We start from the raw sequence: 19721 nt of genomic DNA, 5'->3' as shown, positions 1-19721 counted from the left end.
GATGGACATTTATTGATCAACAGGGTGAGGACAGCTGGAGACGCGGGTGGTTGTAGAATTTGTAGTTGGGGGCTGGAGGACGTGGCCAGGACGCGCACCGTCGCGATTGGCACGTCGGCGGTGTGCATGTGGCTGTAGTCAAGGCGGCGCATAATCGGGGGATCTTCTTAGACATTTGGGAGCGCAGCGAATGGGATGGCGTGGAGGGGTTGCGTTGTCAGGGAGGACCTAGAAGAACGGGCAATGGAAGATCTTGTGGATTCCGCATGTCATAAAGTCGGGCCTGGAAGAAGGGTGCAGAGCAACAGGACGACAAAGCGTGCCAGACCGCTCCAAGGCCTGACGGGACGGAGCGCAGCCAAGCGCAGCAAAAGGACTCTGGAGATCAAGGCAGGACAACAGACCAAGGAAGAGACGTCGGCCTGACATGAGTCGGGTTTCAGCCAGGCGCCGACGTCAGCATCAGTTTCTTCAAGACTGCGTAGAATCAATCAGCTTTGTTGCGGCACAATGACGGCATGGCCCAGCGGAGCTCGAGCAGTGGGGATTCTGCACTGCACTGGCTGCATCTGGCCGTCTCGGTCGCGGGGTGATCGCCCGAGGCCGTTGGGTCGTATACATATCGTGGTGGTGGTGAGGGAGAATGGAGGACGGTCGACGGTCGACGACAGCAGGGAAATGCTGGACGAGGCTGTGCGATGCAACACCTGCAGTGGGAGAAGGTTGGCGGCATTCCAGATCCACATGGCCGGGCCTGTGAGCCTGCGCCTGAGCCTGCACTGACCTCCACACCACCCAGTTTCGCTGTCAGACGCCCTCCCTCACTGCCCCCGGTGCTCCCGGCGCACCAACGCCAACGCCAACGCCAACGCCAACGCCAACCAAGTCTTGCCCTGGCTCTGCTCACCGGCTGACACCAAACGGCTGCCGTCGCACTCCCCGCTGCCTTTTTTTTTTTTTTTTTTTTTTTTTTTTTTTTTTCCCTTTCTCCCCTTCCTCTCCTCTCTCGCGCTCAGCCACATGGATGCTCAGGTCGCTTGCGCTCCCCGTCCCCTAGACGTCACTGCTCCGAGACCAAGGAATCTCCAGGCAATCCTCGACTGGCCCTTCCGCTGCTTCTTCTTTTTTCTATCCTTCCCCCCTCCCTCTAACCTGCTCTCTTCGTTCCTGCATCCAACGACCCTTCGCTTGTCCGTAGCCTTCCTTGGCTGCCTGCGTCCGGTTCTCACGGCCTTTGAAGTCTTTCGCTCTTCCACTTCCGGCTCCACACCATCCATCTTGCCTGGCCCAAACCTACCTACATCAAAATCTCCACCCCCCGGAGCCTGCCTGCCTCTTTTTCCATTTTCCTAACTCCACCATCCCAAAATGCGCAGTAATTCCAGAGCAGTAATACTTCTGCCGGCCCTGTTGGCCGGCGCCGCCAACGCGGCAAACCCGTCCTTTTCGCTCGTCGCTTCGGCCTCGCAGGCCAGCGGCATAGCACAGGTCATGGCCCCCGAGTTTGCTGGGTTCGGTACGTCGCCTTTCCCTGACTTCTTGTTCCTCTGCTAACCTTTTCCCCAGGCATCGAGCCCTCAAACCTGTTCTCATACACCGGAGCTGCGACTGCAAACGAGTTTTCGGTCAACTTGATGCAAAACCTCGCAAGCTACTCTGGCAAGCCAGGCCACATTCGCCTGGGAGGAAACACGCAGGATTACTTCCTCTACAAGGCCGACATGAATGACTGGAAGGTGGCCACCAACCCCAACTCCAAAGGTCAGGGCGCAATCGCTAGCGATGCCGACATTGTTGGCCCGCGCTTTTTTCAGGCCGTCAGCCGGTTTCCCAAGGGCACCCCCATTACCTTGGGCCTGAACTTGGCCTACAACCTTGACGACTACCTCGACCAAATCTCGCTCATGGCCTCGGCCGCACTCAACAACCTCTCCAACGTGGACCTCGTGTCGTTTGAAATCGGCAACGAGCCTGATCTGTACGCCCAGAACGGCTTCCGCACGGGCGCCTGGAGCGGGACCACCTACGTCAACGAGTGGAAGACACGAGCTCAGGCCGTGTGGGAGCGCGTGCTGCAGCCCGCCGGAGGCTGGACTCCCCAGTCCTTTGAAGGTCCCTGCACCGCCAGTACTATTGGGACGACATTTGAAGTCAACCAGCTCGTCTCGGACGGCGTTCAGCAAAAGGTGACGGGCGCTTCGGACGACTTCCTGGCGTCGTGGAATCAGCACGACTACCTCTACTTTATCGACGTTTCCACGACACCCCTGACGCTGGACTGGGTCATGAATCTGGACAACACCGTCTCCCAGTTCACCTACTGGAAGAACCAGATCAAGATTGCTCTCGACAAGGGCATCCCTTACAACCTGCGCGAGATGCAGAGCGTTGGCCCTACAGGTGCGCACGGCGTTAGCGACACGCTTGGCGCTGGCATCTGGGGCTTGAACTTTTTCCTTTACGCTGCCTCTCTCAATGTGTCATCGGTGCAGATGCACATGACGGACAACTCGTATGCTGCTCCGTGGCAGCCTATTACCCGGAAAGGCCTCGGTCCCAACGTGCGTCCAGTCTACTATGCCTACGCCGCAGTCGCGCAACTCATTGGAGCTGGAAACGGCACCACGCGCATTGCTCCGGTGAGTGCCTCGAGCCTCGATTCTGCGTACAGCCCGTACGTGCGCGCATACGCTGGATACGCCAATGGTCAGCTGTCTTCGCTGACGGTCATCAACAACAAAATGGCAAACTCGAGCGTCGCCAACAAGGGCAGCGTCACCTTTACCGCAAACTTCCCGAACGCCAAGGGTAAGACTCTGTACCTCAGCTACCTCACTGGACCCGGCGCCGAGTCGACCTCGAACACGACGTTCAACGGCATCAGCTACGAGACCAGCGGCAACGGCCAGCCGACCAAGGTCAGCGATGCGCAAACTGTCACCATTGACGGCAACGGCAAGGCAACCTTTACGGTCCGTGACACCGAGGCCGTCATTGCCAATGTTGGCTTCCAGCTAGGCTCCAAGTCCGCCAGCGCTGCCGCCGACAGCCAAACGCCAAACACGAGCTCGGGCGGAAGATCCGGCGAGCCCAGCACAACGTCGGCCATGATTGCGGCTACTGCGACAGGCCTGGCGCTGACCATGACGGGTGGCGCTGCGGAGCCGACCGCCAAGGTCACGTCGGCTGCCGTTGCCATGGTGGCCAAGGGATGGGTCTCGCGCCGGGCTTTGGGGGCGTCAGCAATGGCGCTGTGCGCCGCTGTGGCTTGCCTAGCCGGATGGTGATGACGAAATTTTCAATGATTGGAACGGGTAATGACGCTTTTCTTCCGTTGTTATTGGCAGCATTCGGATTGGGTCTTTTTTCATTTTCTTCTTGGCCAATATTTTGTTTTTGACGATTTTCCTCCTCCCTGAGCCGTCGCCCCGAACGTGGTAGCCTGGCAGATGCAGCACTCGTCTGGTTGGCTGTTTCAACCCACGCACAGGCGGTGGCGGCCAATTCCTTGGACTCCGGACGACGATACATAGACGGGATTGGGATCGCATCTGAACACCTGCATTGGGCGCATCATGGGCTCTGGCGTTTTGTTTTGGTTTTAATTGGAACTTGGCGCACCGCCGAGGACCACTCAGACATGGAGAGATTCTCGGCTGCTGACGATGAGTTCGAGGCGAGGTGGGTGGTTCTCCGAGCGCTTGCTGGCGGCAATGGTCGATGAGACTCTTGGTCTTTCTTGAAAAGTTGCTGCATTTCAGGCGGCTTGGGTGCGTTTTGACGGAGCGGCAAAGTCGAAGGATTTGCTTGGGAACGAGGTCGATGACCACGCAGCGCTTCTGATATGATGAGTCGACGACTGCGATTGGATTGACTTGTGTAACGATTCTCATGGCATTCGAACAGTGAAAACAACGGATTACCTACCTCACTGCTGCTGCCTTTTGTCTGTCTGTGTCCGTCAGCCTGCGGGAGAATATAATGTTCTTTTCTTCCTTTTCCTCTGACCCACCAAATATTATGATGGTCGCTTGTGGATGTGCGTTTATGCTTTCTTCGCGTCTATCTTGCCGCTGTCCCCCAGATTAATCTATCAATGCATGTGCCGTCGATCCGGGGGATGCAGCAAGCGGACGCCTGCTGCAGGTAACCGTTGATAAGGAAGGGGGGGTTCAGATATGAGTGTGAAACTGCGTCATCCAATCGATGGGCTCCATCAACTCAGTGGTAAAAGCGCGCCTGTGATAGTGGTAGAAGGGTAGAGGTTAAGGTTGGGTGATGAGAGACAGCAGGCGGACGTTTTTACCTCACGGCCAAGCTTCGCTGGCGCGCCGGTTTAGAGTTTGCGGAGCGGGCATGGTGCTTGTCTGTCTGGCATGGGTTGTCTGTGGCTGGTGAGTGCCAGTGTGGTGGGCTGGTTGTGGGTTCTGAGTCAAGTCGGAGGAAAGGGCGGAGCGGACATGGGCGGAGCGGGATTTACTCGTTGAGGCTGGCTGGAGAAGGAAGATGTTTGCTGGTTTGGCGTGTGCTTTGTGTGTTGGAGTCTCTTCGTGGGAGTCCGAGTCTTTGTTCGTTGGGTAAGCAGTTTGGTCTTTCGTTTCATCATGGTGGTCTCTTCAACAAGCAATCCTCTCTCTGCCGTCTGCTGCGCGCATCTACCACCAACCTCACTCAAGGCAGTTCAGGATCTTGGTGTTGAAACCTTTTCTCACTTTGCTCCCTCCCACATCTCTCTGTCCCCTCTACCGCACCATTCGCGACACGCAAGACTCACCCTTCGCCAGGAAGCAACTCCGGCCCATCCAGTCCAGTCGCGCGTCGACAAGTGGCAGCGCGGCAGCAACCCAACCGCGACGCCCACGACAAAGACAGCGGCGTGCATACACGTCTTCCCAAATTGGCATTTTCCGGGGGCAGCGAGAACGCCAGTCAGCCATTGTTACCGTTGGTTTCCTTCGTGCCCTACCGGTCTTCAATGAGATAGGCAACGCTTGCGGCGGCGCTGTCTCAATTGCGGAATCAAGGGCCGGCACGCGATTGCTTCCGGGCGGCGGACGCTACCGCTACGCAGCGAGAAGCACGACAGTGACGATGCTGCGCGCTGCTCGGTATACATTCTGCCTCATATTCACAACGCTTTCATGCAGCGCGACTGTATCTTTCAAACGAGCCGTCTGTATTGTTTGAGAGAGGGGCCGCTGGCGTGAAAGTCCTGGCCGGTCCGACACCGCAGAGAAAAAATTGCCGTGGTGACGTACTCAACGGGTGAGATATGGCGCGCCCTGTCGTGATTAGCGGGAGCAAAGCAAAAAAGTAGAGCGAAAAGAAAAAAATCAAAAATTACATCTAATTATCCGCGCGTATGGTGGCACGAGCTACTTTATTTTTCTGTTTGGTAGCGAAAGCAGCGACTCTATTCCAACATCATCTTCTCTTCTTTTCGCCTGCCGTACCAGCAGCAGCATCGGCGGCAGATCCACACCAGAACACGAGCGAAAGGCGTCGGCAATTGGCAGGAACCCAGCGCCGCTTTGGGCATCACGACCGCGCCCCCATCCCATCATCCCCACATCTATCTCGTCCGCCTCCGTTCGCCTCCACGCTCCCGACATGGCTCGATCCGACGCCTTGGCGCAGGCCAGCAGCAGCCAAGCGGTGCCCGACTACGACTCGTCGGAGGGAGAGTCGTTCGACAACACCAAGGACGCTGCCGTTCTCGTTCGTAGCCATTCGTCCTACTCTGGCGAATGAAATGACTGATGTCTGAATTTGCAGAGAAATTTGGGGTACAAGCCTGTAATTCTACCCTTGTTGTTTTGCATTGCTGGGCTGCGATTGTCAAATCCCGTGATTGGAGGTCGATTCGAGATGTTGATGTTGATGTGTGAGGTGTGAATTGTAGGTGCTTCATCGGACGTACAGCATCTTCCACAACTTTGCGACGTCGTTTGGTTCGTTTTCGCCTTCTTTCCCCTCCCGATTCGCGCTGACAGAGCCATCAGCGGCGTTGTATTTCGTCGGCGGTGTCAGGACGACGTTTAGCACCGGAATTGCAGCCGGTGGTAATCTGGCATACTGGTATGCTCTTTTACACAAAGGCATTGGTTCTGTCCAATTCTGACATCCCGATGTAGGACGAGCTTTATCGTGTCCTGCGTCTTCTCGTTCATCACTGCCGCTGCTATCGCCGAGATATGCTCATCGCTGCCGTTGGCCGGGTCCATTTACCTCTGGGCTGCAGAGGCTGGCGGTCCTCGGTTTGGCAGGCTGTTTGGTTTCATCGTTGCGTGGTGGAGTACCACGGCTTGGACGACCTTTTGTGCCAGTCAGTTCTTTTGACGTGTTTGAAGATGATACCAAGCTGACCTTGTTGCAGGTAATACCCAAGCGACTGTCAACTATTTTCTTTCGGTAAGCTTTTCCTCTGGTCAACTTTTCGGCTTGTCTGACCGCCGCCCCAGGAAATCGTCGTCTTCAGCGTCGACTTTCCCAGTGACAGCAGCTCTGTGAAGTTCAGGGCGGTCCAGTGGATATGCACAGAAGTAATGCTGGCCGTAGCTGCATTGGCAAACCTGATGCCACGTAAACCTCACCTTCTTTGCCTATCAAACGATTCTGATCTTTTCCAGCAAAATACTTCCGGCACATCTTCTGGTTGTCATCGATGGTCGTGCTTCTCGACTTTGCGCTGAACATGATCTGGCTACCCATCGGAACGAAGAACACCTACGGCTTCCGCACCGCGCACGAGGCTTTCATGACGACCTACAACGGCACGGGCGCCCCTGCTGGCTGGAACTGGTGTCTGTCGTACCTCGCCACCGCCGGCATCCTGATCGGTTTCGACGCGTCTGGCCATGTGGCTGAGGAGACGAAGAATGCGTCCGTCGCGGCGGCCCGTGGGATCTTTTGGAGCACGATTGTCAGTGGTCTTGGTGGATTTGCTGTCATGATTCTCTTCCTGTTCTGTGTTGTACGTTTGCCCCTGTATGCTTTGATTTGCTTGAGCTGATGAAGGGTGTCCAGCCGGACGCTGATACGCTGTTCTCTTTTGGAGGAGAGCAGCCGTTTGTCCCCCTGTATGCAGTTATCCTCGGAAAAGGCGGCCACATTTTCATGAACGTTGTTTGCGTCGTGGCACTCTGGCTGGTAAGTCGGTGAGCTTTCCCTCATGACGTGCGCTGACTCTAGAAGAACACTGCAATCGCCATTCTGGCGTCTTCGCGCCTAGTCTTTGCCGTAGCTCGTGACGGCGTTCTCCCATGGTCCAGCTGGGTCGCCCGAGTCGTCGACGGCCAACCGAGAAACGCAGTGCTGGTGGTCTGGGGCGTCGCATCCTTTATCAGCTGCAGCATCCTCCCATCCGCCGTGGCCTTCACATCGCTCGTCTCCGCCGCAGGCGTGCCAACCGTCGCAGCATACGGCCTCATCTGCCTCGGCCGCCTCCTGTGCACCCCCAAAACCTTCCCCAAGCCGGCATGGAGCCTGGGCTGGCTGAGCAAGCCGTTCCAGTTCATCGCCGTCTTTTGGAACGGCTGGGTCGTTGCTGTTCTCTTTTCGCCGTACGAGTTCCCCGTCACGGCCGAGACGCTCAACTATGCGCCCGTCATCATGGCTATTGTTACCATATTTGCCCTCGTCTCGTGGTGGGTCATTCCTGCTGAGCAGTGGCTTCCGAGCCAGAGGATCCAGGAGGTGCTCGAGGCTCCTACGCCGCCGGGGGAGCGGAGCGAGTGAGCTGGCTGAACTCGTTCAACACGGGTGTAATCTTAGACGTAGAGCTTCGTTGTTCATAAGCGTGGCATGCATAGATGGTAATAGGTAGTCTTGGAGTTAATATAATATTCTTCGCACGGGGACAACAAAATTGGAATGATGGTCCTGGTGAACTGGGAGTCTCCAGCTTTGAAAGACGTCGACCAGCATAGATAAGGGAGACAGCCCTCAAAAGAACTCCACGCTCCCCTCCCCCTAAAAAGCGACGGTCAGTGGCAGTGCCTGCTCGGCCACAATCGGCAAAATAGTCCAGCCATCCTTGTCCACACATCACCCAGACTGGCCTAGCGGCGCATCGCTCCGGCGCATCTCGGCACAACAACAGACCCTCTCTCGCTTCATAACCCACACCAACGGGGGCCTCCTCCATCAACAAACAGGTCTTCGATGGTCTAGTGGTGATGATTTCCGCTTGTCATGACAGTGTCTTGCAAGCGCGGGAGACCGGGGTTCGATGTAAGTAGCCGCCCCTCCACTCAAGGTGTTTGTCCGGCGCAGTTTCACTAACAGCACACGCAGTCCCCGTCGGAGAGATTCAATGATCCTTTCTTTTTTGTCTTTGACAGCTCGCTTTGTCGGTGTGGATTCTTTTCTTGCGCTTCGATCGCTACGCAGTGTCGCGCCGCGTCGCGCTGTCAGCATCCATGATTGCTGCTATCGTGACACGTCCTTCCCGTCAAGGAAGCGACGAGGAAAATTTCTGCTCGCTCGATACAGCGAGTGAGTGACTCAGCAAACAGTAGTGTCGCGACTACCTCAAGGCAAGCCTGGCTTTTGCGCCGTGCCGCGCTTGTCAACTGTCAGTCGCATAGCAAAGGCCCCACACCCCTCGGTGGTGTTGTGCCGTCTGTCACCTGTTTCCCGGTACTGTTGCTGTCCAGTGCAGTCTTTGCCCTGGGCGAATTGATCGCTGTACCGGCCCTATTGGGGCAGTATATGCATTCTTTTTTGTCTTTGGTGTCTATGAGTGATGTTTGTTTTTGTCTTTTAGTGTGTGAGACGGGAAGCGGCGGCTTTGGAGCGATGGCAGGTCGTATCGCGGGGTGTGAAGGTGAGGTTGTCAGTTACGGTTGCGAAGAGCCTGGAAAATGCTTGACCGACAGGCGCGTGGGGCTGCAGGACAATAAACAAATGGGAGCCTGTTGCTGCTCATTCAGTTATGACATGGCACAGGGTACTTGTTCATCAGGTAAATGAGTTTGGACTGAAGTACTGTGCCAGAACCCAGAAGAACACAGGAGGTGCAGCCCAAAGCCGGCCTGACACAACTCTACTCCCAACTCACCTACAAGAAGCCCACTCCGCAGCAAAGAGACACGAAATCCAGCAAGAGACTGCACAACTTGAGGATCCTGCCAAGGGAACGTTTACATCGGATAATGAAAGCCACCACCCAGCCACGAGCGATCCATCTCGAGCGGATGAAACTGGGGAGGAGCAAAAGCAGCGCCAAACGGCATGCCGGGCAAAGACATGGGGGGCATCATCACGGGGAGGGCCATGTCGAAACCGTTTGCCGGTCGTTGCTCCATCCCGGCCATGTCATGCTGCTGCTGTTGGCGCAGCGCAAAAGGATTATCAGGGTTCCTCGCCATTCTATCCTTCATGTCTCCGACATCCGCCTTTCGCATTTGCGGCGAAGCGTCCGAATCGTTCGACCGCCTCTTCTCCGCCTCAGCCATCTCGAGCTGCTGCTGACGCAGCGACGCCGACGCGTCGAAACTGGCAGCCCGCATCCGTTCCAGCTCCGCCATCTGCATCTGGCGCAGCCAAAACGAAGGGTCGAAGCAGTTGGGGTTTGTGGTGGAGGTTGCGGTGGTGGCTTGTCGCCTCTTTTCCATGCCCACCAATTCCAGCTGCCGCCGCAGCATCTCGCGGTCGCGGAGGAGCGTCAGGTTTTGCGAGAAGAGCTTTTCGCTGCGCGTGCGGAAGTTGTCGCAGTTGGAGCGCAGCTGCTCGTTCTCGGTGCGCAGATCTGGGAGGCTTCCGTCGTCTCGTCGGTACGCCATGTCGATGTCTTGGTCCGCGCGCGATCTTAGGGGAGGCTCCTCCCAACCCCTGTGCTGATGATGGTCCATGTGAGGCGTTTGGCTGAACCGACCGCGATCATTGTCTCCATATTCGAAGGGTGGTCCCAGTCGATTGGCCTGGCTCCGGTCATTGTTTCCAAAGTCGACAGGAGTCAGTCGACCAGATTGGCGTCGGTCGTCATTGCCAAAGTCAATGGGAGTTAGTCGATTGGACTGGTCCCAGTCGTCTTTGGGACGAACATCCCATCTTGTAGAGCTCCGTCGTTCAGACACAGAATCTGTTCTGCTGGCCGTTGACCTACCGCCATAGTCCCCGCTGTCTCGATGCATTCCTTCATTCTGGGCCGCGTTGCTGAGCGTGGGTGTTATCAATTTTTGATCCGTCGCCCCCAACTTGAACGAGAAGTTTCTCCAAGGCTCGTCGAGCTCCATGTCTCTACCGTGGTTCCCGTCATTGAGTCTCTTCTCGACGAGAGTAGGTTTGACCACTTTCTTCTCATCATGTCTCTTCTCCACGAGTGTAGGATTGACCACTTTCTTCGCATCATGTTTCCTCTCCACGAGAGTAGGTTTGGCAACCTTCTTCTCGTCTTGTCTCTTCTCCACGAACGAATGGTTGATCACCTTCTGGTCCTGTCTCTTCTCCACGGGCTCAGCTTTGGTAACCCTCTCAGGAAACAGGTCCCTTTTCTTTTCAAGGTCTCCGTTGTGAGTCCCATTCCCTGGACTCTTTTCGTTCCTGTTATTCCCATCTCTGTTTCGCGGACACCGACCTCCAATGTGCTGAAAAGTACCGCAAAGCCGACAAAGCCGATTGCATTGTTGCGCGACGGCCGTGTGACGTATGCCACCGCAACGAGGGCAGTCCTTCCGCCAGCTAGACAACGCACGCATCAACGTCTCCAGCCGCCCAAACAGACAGCATCATCGATCGACTCACCTTTCCACATTTGGCCATTGCTTCGGGGGCCATTCCTTCGGAGCCTTTGGCGCCGGCACTTTGATGAGGCTCTTGAAGTTGAAATTCTGTCGCGCCTTCCACTTCTTCTGCACGTCGTGGTTGTCGAAGTGTACGCCGCTGTCTTTTCTGTCGTTTTTCGTCGGAGGGATGGCTCTGTCCTCTTCCTCGTGGGACGGCGTGCGTGCCATGGATGCTCCTCGGATGGTGCAGTCGCCCCGCCTCCACGCGTCGTCGTCGGCGCTGTCGTAGGTCGACGGCGTCGCCCTGCCCGATCCGGAACGCGAAGGCGACAGCGGCCTGTACGAATCAACTTTCCTCATCACGAACGTCACGTCTTCCAAAACAGATGGACTGAGAAAAAGGGCCGCGGAAACAGAAGAGAGCAAGATCGATATAACGGTCTCAACAATTGCAAAGTTTGTGTGACCTGGACGCAAGTCTAGCGACGCGGTGCTACTAAGTTTGAGGTGAGGAGGTGAGCGCGTCGCGGACGCGTGTTTCCTTGCCAACAGCGCGCGAAAAGCTTCGCAAAAAGGCCGACGGGGCGCGCGTTGTGCGGCATTTTTGATAGACAATAGACTTTGCGGAAGACGCCGGGATATGCATTGATTCCTTGTCGCCTTGCGTTTGTTTTTCTGCACATGTTCATTGGGAATTGCGTACAAAATGACTTACAGCCGTCAGCTATAAGAAATGGACAGCCGTCATTTGTCAAACATCATCCCCTGCCAAGACAAGATGCATGGGTTCACCCGTTCACCCCCTGCTTGCTTTTCCGCCGTGATGTCATCACTAAAGTCGAAACTCGTCGTTGCATTCATCGAGGCGTATTCGCAAAACCAGACGCTTGGAAAAGATGCAAAAAGCAATACCTATATTAGAAGACAGACGGGTGAAGTTGGAAAGACAAGATGCGAAAAAAGCCATGAGAAGAGAAACAGCCAGCCGTCGTAAGTCGTGTCGTCGTATCGTCGTTGCTGCACCCAGCGCTGTGTTGCGAACAATCGAAACAAGATGGAAAAGATCCTCACGTCAAACCTACCTCAACGCGTCGCACTTGTGCCACCGGCTGCTCCTCCACCGGCACCCCAAACGGAGCCCCAGCCCAGTGAATCTCTCCCGCCGTGACTGCTCCCGCTTCCCTCGCGCTCCACGGGCCTCACGCGAATACTGCCCCTCAAACGGTCTCTCCGCCTCTCCGATCGCGCTTCTGCAAGCTTCTCGCGCAGACCCGTCAGGCCAACGTACTCGACACCCCACCTCGTGCCAGGAAGGGAGAGGCTGCGTCTGCGGCGCGTACCACCCGGAGCAGAATCATTGGCTGCAGTCGCCCCTGCGGTATCAGAGGTCGAGGCCCCAGTAGCTACAGCGGAGCGACCCCTCTCCGGATCCTTGAATTTATTTTTGCGGTCGTGGTATGCGTGCCACTTTTGCCGCGCCTGCTCGCGAGCCCGACGAAAGTCTTCGTACTGCTGCTCAATGTCGACTTCATCTGTCTGCACTGGCCCCGCAGTGGCGGTCGAAGTGGATGCCGTGCTGAAGCGCGACACGCCACCAGCGCCGCCCGACAATGCAAGATCGATCGACGACTCAGTACGCAACGTTGGAGTAGCCTTGGCGTGGGGAGAGCTGGTCGTAATGGTTGTGATGACAGTGGGGCGGTGGTCTGCGGCGTCAACAAGGGCGGCGTCATGGTCGTTGTTGGGAGGCTGTGGTGGTGGACTTGTGGTCGAAGTGATGTTGGTCACGGCCGTGTTGTCGGGTTGGTGGACGTTGTGGCGTAGTGTGGCCTGCGAGCGCTGCTTCATAATCCGACCTTCAAAGCGCCCAATGCGACGAGCCAGGACGCCCGCACGCTCCAGAGTGGTCGCTTTGGCGCGGCCGAGGCCGGTGCTGGTCTTTACCAATCCGCTGCGTAGTCCAGCACGAACGTCAGCCATGGGAACCGAGGGCAGTTGGATGTGGTGCCGACGAGCATTGCTCCCAGCGCGTTCAACACCGAGACTGTTGCCAATCAAGAAGCCTCCACTGCCCTTGAAACCATTGGTAAGGCGGCGACCAAGAGCCGCGATGCGTTGGCGCTGAGTTTCTTCGGCTCCGACATTGCTCGTGTCGCCTCCCTTGGGCAAGCGACCAATGGGCATTGCGTCAATATTGTCATAATCTTCATCTGAATCGCTGGCAAAGTCATCCCAAAAGCCGCGTGGACGCCAAAAAGGATGGAGAGCATTTTGTTTCTCAAGGACATCTTTGCCCGAGAGCGACTGTCGTCTTTGGGGCAAGGTAATGTTCATCCGCTTGGTGATCGTTGCAGTCCGCTCCAAGACGGGTTGTATCAAACTGTCCGAATAGCGCCTCGCCTTTTTCGTCAAGGATTGGCGACGGCTCGGCCTGTCAGGATCTTTGGAGTCGCTCTCGTTATCATTATGGGGTGTTGGCGGGATGACGTTGAGTGCTGGGGGCAAAGGAGGCGTGCGGGGATTTTCCAGAGCAAAGTCGAGTGCATCATCATCATCGTCGAATTTTCGCGGAGTTGGTAGTGGCTTGTCGTTGAACATTAAGATGGGTGGGGTCGGCGGTTCTTCTTTCGGGATTGGCAGTGGTTTGTCGTTGAACATTAATGCAGGAGGAGACAGAGAGTTACCAAAAAGATTTGCTTGTGACATGGACGGACCGGCGGTCGTAAAAGTCTGGTTGCCACTGCTGGAAAGGGAGCCATCGCGGGCGACTTGTTGAACGACGACCAGACTGTTGTTGTTGTGCGGATATATCGCCATAGCCGTCGCCTCGTGAACTTCGAGACCATCAGAAACCCCCGAAACTTGCGAGTGCTGCGAATAGGGAGTTTGTGAGGCATCCCGATACCGTGAGGTATAGAGGGTCGCTCGATCAAAGCTGGTGCGCCCAGTGTGCAGAAAGACAGGCGAGGTTCGGTCGTGGTCCATACTTGGACGACGAATGTCTTCCGTGCGGTCACTCGCACGTGATTTGACGCTTTCAGCCTTTCTGGCTCGATCAGGAGTCAGAAATTCTGTTGGGCCAGGCTGTGGGAGAGGCTTGACTGCATCTGTAGCCTGCTCCTGCAATAGCTTCCTGGCTGCCTTGCTAGCGGGAGGCGAGGGCACAAATCTCGAATTGTCGGGAGATGGAGTAGACTGCAAAGACCTGTCCGAAGCGTCGTCTGAAATCCGTCGAAATCCTTCGTAGGAACGCCGAAAGCTTTCGTGAGAATGCTCCTTTGGAGAATATTGCAAAGTTACCCGTTGGTTGTGACGATTTACAATGGCTGGTGCTGTGAAAATTCGGCGGTCTTGTGGAGCTTCGGCCTGCTTTGAGATGGGCGAATCTCCATTTGCAGCCCTCTTCAACCGTCTTTTGGGTACGTCAAAGTAGCCGGGGGAGCCATTTTCATCTGCTCCCAGTTTGGACTGCTTTTCGCTTTTAACCACATCGTCCAAGGCCCTGACCGTGGCGGTGCTGGAATTTGTCGAAATCGTGTCGTGTCTAGAAACTGCTTCAGTGGGCAAGGCTGTCCCTAGGCTGTCCCGCTTCCTGTCAGGTATCCGGTCATAGTGGTGTAATAGACGATGGGTATGATCCACTCCATTTACAGGCATGCGGTGTGACCGACGAGGGGACGGACGATCAGCCGTCGTGTCACTGGTATGCCGAAAAGCCAAGTTCTTCCCAGCATGACGAAGTTGTCGCTTCTGGTCGGTTGAAGTAGAAACCACGACAGCCTCCACAACTGTAGAGGTGGTTGAAGTGCTCGAAAGGCGCTTGGAGTCTGTGGTGTCATCCAAGGCATCACTGGTCCAACCAATCTCGCGTGCAAACTTTTCCAGCCCTGGGCTCTTTGACAGCCGTTTCCCATCTTCGTGTTCGCGCGGATTTTGCCCTCTCTTTGTTACAGAAATAGAATGAGGCGGCCGGGATGCAAGGGGCCGTACTGTTCCATTCTTCAGAGTCCCGCCATTGCTTGTTTCCCACGTGTTATTGGACGACCGCCCGAAAGGGTTACGTTCCGTTGGAGTCACATCGTCTCCCGCCTCAAGATGTAACCCCAACCCGAAGCTCATGTCCTGAGTCTGCTTTGCCTTGATGACAATCTGCTGGACCGGAGTCAATGCGTCGTAGTAGGATCCCAGGGAAACGTCGTCATCGGATCCCAAATGACTTTTGGCCGTGGTAAAAGATTCTGCTCGAGACGAAGGGTAGCGCAAGGTGGGAGGTGGCTGGAGCTTTGCCTGTGGGTACTCGGGGCGTCGCGGTGGACTTGGTTCGGGAGTAGGGGGACTTCTTTGATTTATGGGAGTGCGCAAGGAGGGTCTTTTCGCCACGACGCCGTCGGTCACATCAACTGCGCTAGGAGGCCGTTGTGTTTCGTGGGACGGTGGGGTCGGTGGCAGACCAGACTCTGGTCCATTTTGCAAGGGGGAGCCGATTGGGGTCGAGTCGTCGCTGAAGTCTGTGCAGGAATCGTCGTTCCAAGAAGTCGTCTGAGGAAATGCGCCGGGCAAGCGCAAAAAGTCACCTTTCCTAGAGAGTGGCTTGTGAGCTCGAAAAAGAGACGAATCTCGAGATGAGCGCTCCAGGACGCCGTTGGCGCTTGCGGCGAGCTGGGCGGACGGCATGGCAGACGAGGCGCAAGGTCGAGCGTCTCTTGTCCTCAGTACAACGGCGCTTTACAGCCTTGACGTCGAAAGCCCGGACGAGCGAGATGTGGCCTCCGGGGACTTGTTGCGGCAGTCATTCGCATCGAGTCGAATAGGCGGCGTCGATGGACTCGAGAATTTGGCGATGTTCCAACGAGATGATGAAAGAAGCTGGAAAGAAAAAGAAAGCAACGAGCGCAAGCAGAGCTGTGGCAGGGGCAGGTCGGGCAAGAAGTCGAGAGTACGGGGCTAAAAGTTATCTGAAACGCGTGCTCGGGCAAGTCTGACGGGCGGGAGAGGTGGTATTGGGGTAGCGGGAGGCGGCGTTGATTGGCGTACGGGTCGGATGGTCGCGGGAGGGAGCTTGGTTGGGGGCGGGCCGAGTCGCCAAACGGTCCCAGGTTCAGGCTGCGGTGCCAGACTGGACGACACGCAATGACGGGCTCGGGTGGAGACGACCTGGACGAGACGCAGAGGTGAAGAGAGGAATCAAGGCGGATGCCACAGGAAGAGGACGGGGGCGTGGGCCAATTGTCGTGCGGGGTTTGCCAACAGCAGCACCCTTGTCCTGCGGCCTTCGTTTCCCCGTCATGCTGCCCAGCTGATAGACTGACGTCCAAGTCCTCCTCTTCTGAGCTATTGCAGCGTCGTCGTCTGGAAATGCACCGACAGGGCTGATGGACGACTCTGGCCAGTCGAAGCCCATCTCTCCCGCAGCTTGCATCCGTCACTGCACTGCAAGCCTCGCCAGCCCCCAGCCTCCGACTTTTGCACTCCCGACTATCACCACGAGCACACGTCGGCATTTGTCTCCGCCCCCTGCGGCTCGCCGGTCCGTTCATGCATTGCTGCGCCATTGGCCAACATGGGCCAAAGATGCCATGGTCGGCGAATTCCACATGGGGTTCTACCATGTCCAACAAAGCGCTCTCCAGCCGTCCTTGGCAGGGCGCCAGGCACCAACGTCAGCATCTAACCACCTGTCAGCTCGTGCAACAATTCACTCCGGCCTTGGGCTGGACCAATCGCCCTCCATCACGTGTAGTGCTGCGGCTCTCCTTTCAGCCGCGTCGGTCTTTTCTGCAAGTGCAGATACTCGCGGCCACGTACTATTCTCGTCTTTCGCGAGACGGAATTAGAGGTTTTCATGAGCCAAGAGGGCATCGACACTGTTGACTACAAGGGCGAACGAACAGTGCAATTGTCTGTCTCACGATCTGGGCACACCGCAACAAATGTGCAACTTTGGAGACCAAGTTTGTTGTCGACTCGGAACGTGTTTTTCGTTGGATGGGCTCCGTATGGCTGTGGCAAACTGGATCCTATGCACGATATCGGCGGTCCATGACGGATTCAACACGTCGTCTTAATTCAAGCTCTCAATCGGGCAACGAGCAGAGACATTTCGAATCAAGTGTCTCTGTCTCGTGCGGAGGCGTAACTTTGAGACTGAAGTGTTCTTGGAATAAGAGATGTGACCATTGATGGAAATGTCGGGATTGCATCAACCAGGCAGGAAAAGGGCTGAAGATATGTCGAGGAAACAGACGCTGCGAAGAACCTACTGTCTGACGCAGACTTTTCTGGCTCGATGCAATCACGCCCATCTGTGGCTCTGTCCATCGTTGATTCGTTGCTGCACTGGGGGAGACGAAAATGGTCGAAAGGCGGCGTCGGACATGGGATGTCAAAAATAGAAAAGGTCGAAAGGGACGATGGTGTTGAGCTCCAAGGATCTTCGCTCGCGCGGCTGACCTGACTCGCGAGCACGGACGCGGGGTATCGATGATCCGAGCCTTCTAGAGCTTTCTGGCTGGCGATTCGCCGGTACCAGGATTTGGTCATAAACTCCACCGAGCTCTCACCCTCTTAGTTCGCATCTCGGTGTTCACATTGCTCAGAACCATCTCCAATTACATCGCCAACAAGCTCTCCACCCCACGACTTAAACATGGCCGACGCGCTCAAGGCCGAGGGCAACAAGCTCTTTGCCGAAAAGAAGTTCCCCGAGGCAATGTACGTGCAATTTCGTCATGCCCCGCCAAACCTTACTGACGCGTGCGCAGTGACAAGTTTACCCAAGCAATCCAACTCGACCCTCAGAACCATGTCCTCTACTCGAACCGCTCCGGATGCTTCGCCTCCATGAAGGACTTTGAACACGCGTACCAGGATGCCGAAAAGACGACGGAACTCAAGCCCGACTGGGCCAAAGGCTGGAGCCGCAAAGGCTCTGCGCTCCATGGAAAGGGTGATTTGGGTGAGTCTACACTCTTGAGAGACGCACAACATGGTACTGACGGGAGCAGTAACTGCTGTTGATGCTTTTGAGCACGCGCTCAAGCTGGAACCCACCAACGCGCAAGCCAAGTCTGGCCTCGACGCCGTCAAGCGTGCCATTGAGAACGAGGAACACAACGATCCCTCTGGCGGATTCGGAAACATGTTCAACGACCCTGCGCTCTTCCAGAAGCTTGCCGCGAACCCCAAGACATCGTCGCTCCTCGCCGACCAAGAATTCATGCAGAAGCTGCAGACCATCAAGCAAAACCCCCAGAGCGCTGGCGCGGCGATGAGCGATCCTCGTTTCCTACAAGTCATGAGCGTGCTTCTGGGTATCGACATGTCATTTGGCCAGCCGCCTGAGGGTGCGCAGGAGGTGCACAGGAAAGAGCAGGATGAAGACGTGCCCATGCCTGACGCTAAGCCTGCGGAGCCGAAGAAGCAGCCCGAGCCCGAGCCCGAACCGGAGCCTGAGTCTGAAGACGAGGAGGCCAAAGCAAAGAAGGAGGCCAAGGCCAAGGCTGATGCCATCAAGGCCGAGGGAACACAACTCTACAAGCAGAGGAAGTTTGACGAGGCTATTGCCAAGTACAATGAGGCTTGGGAGACGTACCAGGACATTACCTACCTCACCAACCTCGGCGCCGCCAAGTTTGAAAAGGGCGACTACGACGGCTGTATCGAAGCTTGCAACAAGGCCATCGAGCACGGCCGCGAGGTCCATGCTGACTTCAAGCTCATTGCCAAGTAAGTGCTCCTAGTCCTGTGTCAACAAATTTACTGACTCCAGTAGGGCTTTTGGTCGTATCGGTACATCGTACGAGAAGAAGGGCGACCTCGGCAGCGCCATCGAGTACTACAACCGCTCCCTTACTGAGCACCGCACTCCCGACATTCTCTCCAAGCTGCGCGTAACGGAAAAGGCCAAGATCAAGGCCGAGAGGGAGGCGTACATCGATCCTCAAAAGGCTGAGGAGGCTCGTGAGCTTGGAAATCAAAAGTTCAAGGAGGCCGACTGGCCCGCGGCCGTTGCTGCGTACAGCGAGATGATCAAGCGTGCCCCCGACGACCCGCGCGGTTACAGCAACCGCGCTGCCTGCTACATCAAGCTGCTTGCCTTCCCCACGGCTGTCCAAGACTGCGACGAGGCCATCAAGCGCGACCCCAAGTTCATCCGTGCCTACCTGCGCAAGGCTCAGGCACTCTTTGCCATGCGCGAGTACAACAAGTGTCTTGACGTGTGTGCTGAGGCCTCGGGGCACGACGAGGGTGGCAAGAATGCGCGCGAGATTGACCAGCAGCAACAAAAGGCGTTGCAAGCACAATTCGCGGCGCGCGAGGGCGAGACCGAGGAGCAGACCATGGAGCGCATCCAAAGGGATCCCGATGTAAGTCATGACCGCGTTCTCGTCCATTCAATTACTAACAGTCATAGATTGCTGCCATCCTCCAGGATCCAGTCATGCAGAGCATCCTGCAACAGGCAAAGAACGACCCTGCGGCGCTTCAGGAGCACATGAAGAACCCGCAGGTGAAGATCAATGTCCAGAAGCTTATCGCCGCAGGTGTCATTCGCCTTGGCAGGTAACTCGTTGATTCATGAACCGCTTCTCCTCACCCACCTTGTTTACGACCCCTTTCTTTTTTTCTTTTTTTCTTTTTTCCTTTTTTTCCCCACAAAAGTCTTGACGATAGCCGACCTGGATTCTGAGTTCATTAAAGGAGATGGATGTGGGATTTTGATGTTGTGGATGGGACGGGGCTGAAGTTGACACGATGCATTTCCCATTTCATTGCATAGCGGGTCGGTTGACGATTCATAGGACTCTACATACACAGCGATAATGGGACGTGGCTTTGATACCTTGTCGAATGGACACCGATGGATTTCTTGCCCAGGTGCAGTTGAGAATGCCAGGTCTTGAATGTCTCAATTGACATGCGCAATTCTTGCAGAAAGTAAAATAGCAACTTACTCTGGCAGGCTCGGCCAAGAGCCCATTGTGTGATTCACGG

At 56.0% G+C, this 19721-nt stretch overlaps 6 protein-coding genes across 6 annotated transcripts; 4 read left to right on the top strand and 2 right to left on the bottom strand.

Moving 5' to 3' along the window:
* Nucleotides 1-1260: 1260 nt before the first annotated feature.
* Nucleotides 1261-3430, top strand: J3D65DRAFT_418575 (uncharacterized protein). Its single transcript, XM_066796075.1, has 2 exons — nucleotides 1261-1516; nucleotides 1567-3430. Exons 1-2 carry the CDS (start codon nucleotides 1369-1371, stop codon nucleotides 3285-3287), a joined length of 1869 nt encoding a protein of 622 aa, XP_066654857.1. The 5' UTR covers nucleotides 1261-1368; the 3' UTR covers nucleotides 3288-3430.
* A 701-nt stretch (nucleotides 3431-4131) lies between these two features.
* Nucleotides 4132-5275, top strand: J3D65DRAFT_418665 (uncharacterized protein). Its single transcript, XM_066796077.1, has 2 exons — nucleotides 4132-4577; nucleotides 4785-5275. The coding sequence occupies exons 1-2, from the start codon at nucleotides 4507-4509 to the stop codon at nucleotides 5185-5187; spliced, it is 474 nt and encodes a 157-aa protein (XP_066654856.1). The 5' UTR covers nucleotides 4132-4506; the 3' UTR covers nucleotides 5188-5275.
* A 124-nt stretch (nucleotides 5276-5399) lies between these two features.
* Nucleotides 5400-7764, top strand: J3D65DRAFT_418578 (amino acid/polyamine transporter I). Its single transcript, XM_066796076.1, has 10 exons — nucleotides 5400-5718; nucleotides 5776-5796; nucleotides 5903-5951; nucleotides 6003-6078; nucleotides 6135-6325; nucleotides 6377-6411; nucleotides 6462-6582; nucleotides 6630-6973; nucleotides 7027-7149; nucleotides 7195-7764. Exons 1-10 carry the CDS (start codon nucleotides 5611-5613, stop codon nucleotides 7735-7737), a joined length of 1611 nt encoding a protein of 536 aa, XP_066654855.1. The 5' UTR covers nucleotides 5400-5610; the 3' UTR covers nucleotides 7738-7764.
* A 1071-nt stretch (nucleotides 7765-8835) lies between these two features.
* Nucleotides 8836-11114, bottom strand: J3D65DRAFT_628585 (uncharacterized protein). Its single transcript, XM_066800648.1, has 2 exons — nucleotides 10747-11114; nucleotides 8836-10683 (listed from the first exon to the last, which is right to left on the bottom strand). Exons 1-2 carry the CDS (start codon nucleotides 11085-11087, stop codon nucleotides 9144-9146), a joined length of 1881 nt encoding a protein of 626 aa, XP_066654854.1. The 5' UTR covers nucleotides 11088-11114; the 3' UTR covers nucleotides 8836-9143.
* A 651-nt stretch (nucleotides 11115-11765) lies between these two features.
* On the bottom strand, nucleotides 11766-15831 carry J3D65DRAFT_418568 (uncharacterized protein). Its single transcript, XM_066796074.1, has one exon. It carries the CDS (start codon nucleotides 15399-15401, stop codon nucleotides 11811-11813), a length of 3591 nt encoding a protein of 1196 aa, XP_066654853.1. The 5' UTR covers nucleotides 15402-15831; the 3' UTR covers nucleotides 11766-11810.
* A 1542-nt stretch (nucleotides 15832-17373) lies between these two features.
* J3D65DRAFT_554671 (uncharacterized protein) lies at nucleotides 17374-19293 on the top strand (the record flags this gene model as incomplete). Its single annotated transcript, XM_066797197.1, has 5 exons — nucleotides 17374-17438; nucleotides 17489-17682; nucleotides 17732-18452; nucleotides 18499-19093; nucleotides 19141-19293. The coding sequence occupies 5 exons, from the start codon at nucleotides 17374-17376 to the stop codon at nucleotides 19291-19293; spliced, it is 1728 nt and encodes a 575-aa protein (XP_066654852.1).
* Between the last annotated feature and the right edge of the window lie 428 nt (nucleotides 19294-19721).

The sequence above is a fragment of the Phyllosticta citribraziliensis genome (genome assembly GCF_038025025.1).
Source record: "Phyllosticta citribraziliensis strain CPC 17464 chromosome Unknown J3D65scaffold_7, whole genome shotgun sequence".
Lineage (NCBI taxonomy): Eukaryota > Fungi > Ascomycota > Dothideomycetes > Botryosphaeriales > Phyllostictaceae > Phyllosticta > Phyllosticta citribraziliensis.
This window is presented reverse-complemented; position numbering and strand designations above follow the sequence as displayed.

Coding starts and splice junctions, on each gene's coding strand:
- J3D65DRAFT_418575 (XM_066796075.1), top strand. CDS start 1,369: ATGCGCAGTAATTCCAGAGCAGTAATACTTCTGCCGGCCCTGTTGGCC. Junction 1,517..1,566: donor CCCCGAGTTTGCTGGGTTCG/GTACGTCGCCTT, acceptor CCTTTTCCCCAG/GCATCGAGCCCTCAAACCTG.
- J3D65DRAFT_418665 (XM_066796077.1), top strand. CDS start 4,507: ATGTTTGCTGGTTTGGCGTGTGCTTTGTGTGTTGGAGTCTCTTCGTGG. Junction 4,578..4,784: donor TCCGAGTCTTTGTTCGTTGG/GTAAGCAGTTTG, acceptor ACCCTTCGCCAG/GAAGCAACTCCGGCCCATCC.
- J3D65DRAFT_418578 (XM_066796076.1), top strand. CDS start 5,611: ATGGCTCGATCCGACGCCTTGGCGCAGGCCAGCAGCAGCCAAGCGGTG. Junction 6,079..6,134: donor GGTGGTAATCTGGCATACTG/GTATGCTCTTTT, acceptor ATCCCGATGTAG/GACGAGCTTTATCGTGTCCT. Junction 6,412..6,461: donor CTGTCAACTATTTTCTTTCG/GTAAGCTTTTCC, acceptor CCGCCGCCCCAG/GAAATCGTCGTCTTCAGCGT.
- J3D65DRAFT_628585 (XM_066800648.1), bottom strand. CDS start 11,087: ATGAGGAAAGTTGATTCGTACAGGCCGCTGTCGCCTTCGCGTTCCGGA. Junction 10,684..10,746: donor CAATGGCCAAATGTGGAAAG/GTGAGTCGATCG, acceptor TGCGTTGTCTAG/CTGGCGGAAGGACTGCCCTC.
- J3D65DRAFT_418568 (XM_066796074.1), bottom strand. CDS start 15,401: ATGCCGTCCGCCCAGCTCGCCGCAAGCGCCAACGGCGTCCTGGAGCGC.